Source organism: Spinacia oleracea, chromosome 3 (assembly GCF_020520425.1).
Source record: "Spinacia oleracea cultivar Varoflay chromosome 3, BTI_SOV_V1, whole genome shotgun sequence".
Classification (NCBI taxonomy): domain Eukaryota; kingdom Viridiplantae; phylum Streptophyta; class Magnoliopsida; order Caryophyllales; family Amaranthaceae; genus Spinacia; species Spinacia oleracea.
In genome coordinates, this window is record NC_079489.1 from 159,864,721 (window position 1) to 159,872,418 (window position 7,698).

At 33.3% G+C, this 7,698-nt stretch overlaps 1 protein-coding gene across 1 annotated transcript; it reads left to right on the forward strand.

Moving 5' to 3' along the window:
* On the forward strand, positions 1 to 7,430 carry LOC130470218 (zinc finger CCCH domain-containing protein 53-like). The gene is made up of 4 exons (XM_056839870.1): positions 1 to 51; positions 3,032 to 3,322; positions 4,217 to 4,299; positions 7,253 to 7,430. The coding sequence occupies exons 1-4, from the start codon at positions 1 to 3 to the stop codon at positions 7,428 to 7,430; spliced, it is 603 nt and encodes a 200-aa protein (XP_056695848.1).
* The last annotated feature ends 268 nt before the right edge of the window (positions 7,431 to 7,698 follow it).

The window sequence follows — 7,698 nt, forward strand, 5'->3', positions numbered from 1 at the left end:
ATGGGAGAAAACAACAAGGATACTATTACTGGAGCTGATCAGAGCAGAACTGTCTGATTAAAACTGATCAGAACAGAACTGATCTGCTCAAAACGGATTAGAACAGAACATCATAATTGATCAGAACTGATCTGATCAGAACAAACCTAATATGGGAGAAAACAACAAGGATATTTTATTGTGAAAATTTGGAAATTTTGGTATTTACTACCTTTAAAATATACCACTTTTGTATTTACTACCTTATGAAATTTTTATTTTAAATTACTACCTTAAACTTCCAAATATTTTTTATTTACTACCACTTTACAGTTTTCTCATTTTAAAATTAAGATATCTCTTTCATTTCTTAATCGTTTAAAGTGATTCAAAGTTCATTATTTTCCTTTTTCTATATGGATTTCATTGAGAACGTCATTTCAAAAAAATTTGTTTGATAACTCATAAATATTTTAATATTTTACAAATAATATTTAATTTGTTTAAAATTTTACGAAATGTTAAAGAGTAGGATCCCTATGGAATCCTTACACATAAATGAGAAGAATGAGTTTCGAATCACTTAAAATGATTAAGAAACGAAAGAGATATCTCAATTTTAAAATGAGAAAACTGTAAAATGGTAGTGAATACAAAAAAATTGAAACTTTAAGGTAGTAATTTAAAATAATTTTTTCATAAGGTAGTAAATACAAAAATGGTGTAATTTTAAGGTAGTAAATACCAAAATTTCCTGAAAATTTTAATCTTTGATATATTAATTTCTTGTTTCTGATTTAGTAATTTTACTTCTTTGTGCTCTAAACCCGTGTTCGTTGGATCATTTTGATAGGTACATACTGATAACCCAGACGGACTCTTCAAAATTCTTTCTTCATTTGAGGGGTTCACAACCTAACTCAGGAATGGTTTTAGATCATGTCTCAAGTCTCAACTGTCAACTCTTAAGTCTCATGTCGTGTCCTGATTATGTTTCGACACATCACTAACTTAAACCCAGGCATTTAATGTTATTGATTGGTTACTGTAGGTGATATGGCATAATCATAGAGAATGGAAAACAAGATGATACGCATTATAGGATAGAAGACCTCTACAGTGGAAGAAACTACTACCCTCCAGCTCGTAATGTTTAGTTCACAGTTAGGTTCTTTTTTGTTTACCTTTCCCGTTTATTGAACTGTCCGAATAAACTTTATAATCACACATCTTCCTCACACTACAATAAAAGCTTCTCTTGCACACAATCAAAACTAGATTTCATATATATACCCTAATTCATTTGATTAATTCACGTCTTTGCGTAATTTAGCATGTAATATATGCAGACCAAGACCGGGCCAACTGATTACCCATATTTACAAACAAATCTTTGTTCTCTCATATGTTCCTTCCATATAATCAAAATGATCAAATTTATACTACCAATCACAAATGAAAAAATTAACTTTGAACATCAAAAACATTATGCCTAATTTTTTTGTTCCCACGCTTATTCACATTTGACCAAAACTCAAAAAAGTTCATACAATAGATGAATAACAAAAGTTTCATATAATCTGCAATTTCATAGTCGACAGAATCAACCCCAACACTCTAACTTAGTAGACAAAAATACTTGCATTATCTAGATTATACTAATACCCTAAAACTCTCAACCATATATGAATCCTCAATATATAAACCCTTCAAGCTCGATCAAAAACTATCCCAACTCCACTATGATTGTTCCAAGCACGATTACAACAACGAAATAATCCTAATCATCATTATCATAAACCAACATATATTGCATAAATGACGGATGAAGGCATCATTGTATCGTCATATGAGAATTTCATGCTTAAAACTAGAAAAACTACAATCCCACTAATTTTCGAATCATCTTGAACTTTAAATATTGGAATTCAAGCAAGGAAACACCATATAAATCTTGTAAATTAACATAGTAGAACTCCACAAATTAACCACCACCAGAGAACCACAATCAGACTATCAAATTATAAAAATAAATAAAAATAAAAATAAAAACTACGACATAAATACATGTGTAAAGAATACCTCTAGTGAAATAATTCAGCTTCTTCGTCGTCAATTACTTCAGATGTTGCTCGATCTACTGCCTCCAATCAACTACAGTCAATCGGCAATGGAAAACACAAACACTACAAGAAAATGGTGTAAATATTGACCAAATTACATCGACGCTTTTAAAGAGGGTCGTTGTGAATTTTTTACGCGAAAACAAGTGAAGCAAATATCAACGCTTTTAAGCGCCAAAGTAAATACCAACCATAAACTGAGTCGAAATTTACCAACATAAACACGGTTTGACATACGTGTCATATTGCCCGCTAGTTGAAATTTTCAGAGACTCTTAATATTTCAAAACCGCTTTTCTCACCTAGGAAACATTCAACCACTCTTATCTCAACTGACTCACCCATGTTCCCTCACTATTTTCAACAGAAAAAAAATTCGATCTGCTCTACCCAATTATTTTCGCATATGAAGGGGATTGTAATTTTTCAGATTTGATTTCACACTTGCACCACCTGCATTTCTCTCGCCTTTTTCTTCATATTATCTGGGGTTCTCTCGCCTTTTTCTTCATACAAATTGTGACTTTTCTCACTATTTTCCGGTTGAACTTTGGGTTTCTTTAGTATATGTGAAGCCTTGAAGGGGTTCAAATTGGTTAGCTTCTTTATTTTTTTCATATTCAATTTATTTTTGATTTATTGAATTAGGCATAGTATTCTTGATTGATTAAATTGGTCTTTGTAAGATTGACTGTGTTAGATTCTTGTCAACCTTCATGATATTCAGTTTATCTATAAAATATGATGTAGGTATATTTCGGAACTCACTGACTAGTATGGTAGAAAAAAAGCATAGAGCATTCTTTTCTCTAGGTACGTCATTGTATAGTATGTTAGAGCTTGACTATGTCACTATCGCAGGGGCGTTATCTATTTTATCGTGAACTTGACAATGGGAATTTTACAATTGGCTGGTATACATCTTGCAGACTAAACCAGAATATGACAAGGAATGTAAGGTCTGTACAAGGCCTTTTACATTTTTCTGCTTGAGACCAGGTGAAGATGCAAGGTATAAGAAAACTGAGATTTTCCAAACATGCAGTAAATTGAGATATGTATGTCAAGCATGTCTATTTGATCTTGAGTGTGATATGCTGGTCCAAGTTCGAGACACTGCTCTTAGCATTCGCACTAATGATGCCATTCCCAAGAGGGAATATTTTGCCGAGGAACATGATGTCAATAGGGAATATTTTGCCGAGGAACATGACCGCAAGGTATACATCTTTGTTTCATAATAACTGATTACGTTTTGGGTGTGAGTTTGGAAAGTTACTTTACTAGTTTACCAAATTAAAAGTTAATGCAATGTCTGTGCTTTCTTTCTGGATTTCATATGGTAGTCAGTGTTCATTGTTTTACTGGTAGTCCACCTTACTGTTAGTTGCCAAACCACACGGTTAGGTTAGGTTGTTCATGTATAACTTCAGGAAGCCAATATTTTCTGAACTTTTGTAGTGACCTCAAGGTTTGGAATACGTTGTAAGTAGTCTGGTTAGCCCTCGTCTCTCGTTAGGCTTATTATTTGCATTGTAAGTAGTCAAACTGGATAGAATTTTGTTTCTAAAAGAGCTCAATGGGGACCAAATCCTGCTTCAGTTCCTCAAGAGGGGGTAGCTTGTGTTTTACTCTAATTTTTGTTTCTGTAGGTTTGTGGTAAAGGTTTTCAAATATAATCGCTTCCTAGATGTACAAGCTTTACCATTTTTCAATAAGTTATCCATTTGAGGTCATTAGCCATTTAGTTAATCAGTTGTGGTCAACTGGTGATTGTAAACTTATCACGACGTATAATTATTTTTAGATCTCTCTCTCTCTTCTCCTTTGAACAAAAGGTTTTTAACTCTGTTCTAATACTTGTATTGAACAATTGACGTGTCTTTCGACGTATATTTTGTTTATTGATACCTTTGGTGACTCCAAGTTTCAGTGAGTAGCTTTAAACCGTATAACAAACCACCCCTCTTGCATTAGCATTGTGTTCCTTTTATATGTTTCTTCTGCACTATGCGGTTTTTTCAGCCAAAATCCCTTTCCTTCTGACATGGAGGTTCAAGTCAATGCTTCATAATGGTAGACTCAAGTACTATTGATGTAAGCTATGTCAACAGCTGACAGTCAGCCATGGTAAACTGATCATTTCACAATCATTAGCTGTCTTTTTCTCTAGGGATCTAGAATTGCAGAAGAATGTGTATGTAATTCATGTTTGTTTTTAAGTTCTTATTCATTTTCCAATCTAGTTCATTGAGCACTTGTTTTCTTTCAGGTATTTCCTTGTCATATTTGGACTTTGGGGTATGTTTAGCATATTTATAGGGGAGGAGAATGGTAATTTTTAATACTCTGTCACAATATGGGTTTAGCGGTGTCTAAGTATTCTACATTGGCCTAGAGTAGCTCAACTTGCTTGAGATTAGTTGTGGGTTGGGTACCCTTGCTATCAATACACTGGCATTACACTTTCAGAAGAGCAACTGAAATTTGCCGAGTAGAAGATGATAAAGGAGGTTGGCTTGTTTGATTTGTTGTCTCTCTAAACTCTATCAAATGCCTTTCTTCACTTTCACTTCCAATAAATGTGATATGCACACAGGATCGCATAACACTCCTTCTCTGTGATAATCTACAACTACAACTGCAAGGTGCCCAATAATATGATTCAATTTTCAGCTTGTATGGCCCCCTCAAAATTCTCTGCAAAAAGCAGTAGCCAATAAATATATATTTCTTCCTTCCTTTTATCCTCTAATTGTTAATTTTCTTATGTTTTATGGTACAGTGAGATGCTAGAAACAACATAAAGACATGAATCAGCAGAGTAGGACATGAATACAGTCGAAAGGGTTTGAGCGGTTTGTTTGCGCAGAAAACTAATGCAGTAAATCCATATTTCTGGAAGATGGTCCAGGAAATCATCAAGTTAAAAATGTAAGTGATAATTCAAGTGTTATATTTTCTCAATATGACTCCTATATGGCTGTATATATGCTTGTTACATTGATGTCTAAGTTGCCAACTTCCCATTTGTAACAACTCACAAATGTTAATACTTAAAAGGAATGCAAAAGATGGATATAATTGCAGCTATATGCGGCCTTGTTTTTTAACATTGGTCAATAAAATAAATTTTAATCAATATAAATCAGTTTTAATCAATATCTATAGCTATTACTAAAAGAAATACCGCTGACATTATTATTGGACACGTGTCATTTTCTCCTTTAGTTTTTTCTCGCTTAAATCCGTTCCTAACCCAATCTTGAGTGAATGACAACTGTATTCCTATTTACTAGGACTTTTTATTTTGCAAAAATGTCTGTTTACCTTCCCCAGTAAAATTCTTGCTTCTACTCTCTGTTTCTCTTCTTCTACAAGCTAGAAATTGACGCTGCAATTTAGGGAGTGAGCTTTTTGATCTTGATAGACGAAGGCTCAATTAGGTTGGGGCTTTTTTGCATTTGATATGTGAATAAGTTTCAATTTCATTTTTCTGTTTTAAAAATTGAATATGATGCTTATTTGTTGAGTTGATAATCATTGACCCTGATTTAAGTTGCAAATGGTGAATTTGATGGTCCATTTACTTTTTAGCAACATGGTTTTGAACTTTTGAAGGGCATATTTTCGACGAACATGACAAATTAGAGGTTTTCCTCTACGGCTACGGAATAAGTCTTATGGCTTTTCTTGCGGAAAAATTGAGGCGAACCAAAGATTTCTGTTATCCTTGAGTAAGATCAAAAGTAAGTAGCTGTTTTTATAAAATTATTGAAACTAAAGCTTCCGAGGACCTTGCATTGCTAGCTAACTGTATATGTCGTGTTCTATAAAATCTGTTGATCTAATAACTATTCTTGCCAAGTGTAAAGTGCTTGAAATAATAATAGTAGTCTGAGTCCAATTTTGTTTTGGAGCGTTTTTTTTTACAAAACTTTTACCATATTTTAGCTATTTTGAGTGATGTCCTCTTAGCTGTATTGTTTTAATCTTTTCTGCTCCTGTGTTAGGTGTCGGTGTCCTTAATTTACAGGAAATGTTTGATTTATTTGCAATAATTGAAGATGACACTAAATTCTCAATTTGAACATAGGATGCTACAATATAATGCTAGCTAGATATATTTCCATTGAACTTTTGCTAACTTCAAAAACTGATCAATTACGTTTTAGGCGATAGCTTTCCAATATCATAGTATATAGGAATTCAGAGCTAGAATTAATGATTATCTCTTAATTTATGTGTAGTAAAATTAATATGTTTAATAAAAATGATAGGATAATAGCTATGTTTGTTTATATATCTACCTTCATTTTGTTTTCATTTATTTATCTACTTAGATTGGAAGTGGGAAGTTTTTTTTGCTCCACGTTTTATCATATTCATCTCTTTGATTACCTTTTTGTGCTCCTTATGACCTTATTCAATCCTTTCTTTTATAGATGTCTTGCAGGTCATATTAGTTTTACATAAATCAAAGATTTGAAATTGTCATTGACCAAATTAGGCAAACAAGTCAAATTCCTTGGATTATTTGTATTGTTTTGTAAATTTTCCCATATCTTAAGCTTTAGACCATACATCGTGGATGGAGTTGATTTTACACATTACTACGAAGTATGTCTTGGGGCTTTGCCCTCCTTTAACACCAAAACAAAACAAAAAAACGAAGTACGTGGAAATTTTTTTCCCATTCATTTAGCAGCCAAGTACGGAATATATGTCACTACAATTTTTTCACTTTCCCGAGTGCCATAATCTAAGTTAATTGACTTTATCTATTTTATACTCTATATGGAGTTTCCTTTCTACATCGTCATCAAATCTGATTAAGGTTTAGTGTCTTTTTAAAAACTAGATAAAAATTTATAAATAAAGTTGTTGTAACCGGGCATCGCACGGGAGCTAATCTAGTTAATCAATAGAATTAATCGGCTTGCGCTTATTTTCTACAAGTCTCTTGAGCTGTCTAAGTCTTACTTTTACCATTGACAACTTAGGTGTTTCTCTTTATTTTTCCTTCAGTTTTACTTTTGTGCACAACAAGAGACCTTGAAGTTAATGGGTTGGATATTTTGATTGCTTTATTATATTGTTCACAAGTTACCCTTTTTCTTTTCCGTTACTTTTTAGCCTTTGAATTGTAGGATCCAGATTTTAGCCAATAGTAGCAGATGTTCTGTTAATCAGGATCCAATACTTCCTGCTATTTTTCCTTCAGGAGGAATTCTGAGGTCAGCTTGGTCAAGGTTAGAAATGGTGCAGCAGAGGAAGGTGAGAATGTTGTTTTACTATAAGGTGGAGAAACACAATCAGTGCCTTTAGGAGCTCGAAATGAATCTCTCATGCATCAAACAAGAAAGTCATTTTATGAATTTGAGAGATTCATTTCGAGCTCCTAAAGGCACTGATTGTGTTTCTCCACCTTATAGTAAAACAACATTCTCACCTTCCTCTGCTGCACCATTTCTAACCTTGACCAAGCTGACCTCAGAATTCCTCCTGAAGGAAAAATAGCAGGAAGTATTGGACCCTGATTAACAGTCAATCTGCTACTATTGGCTAAAATCTGGATCCTACAATTCAAAGGCTA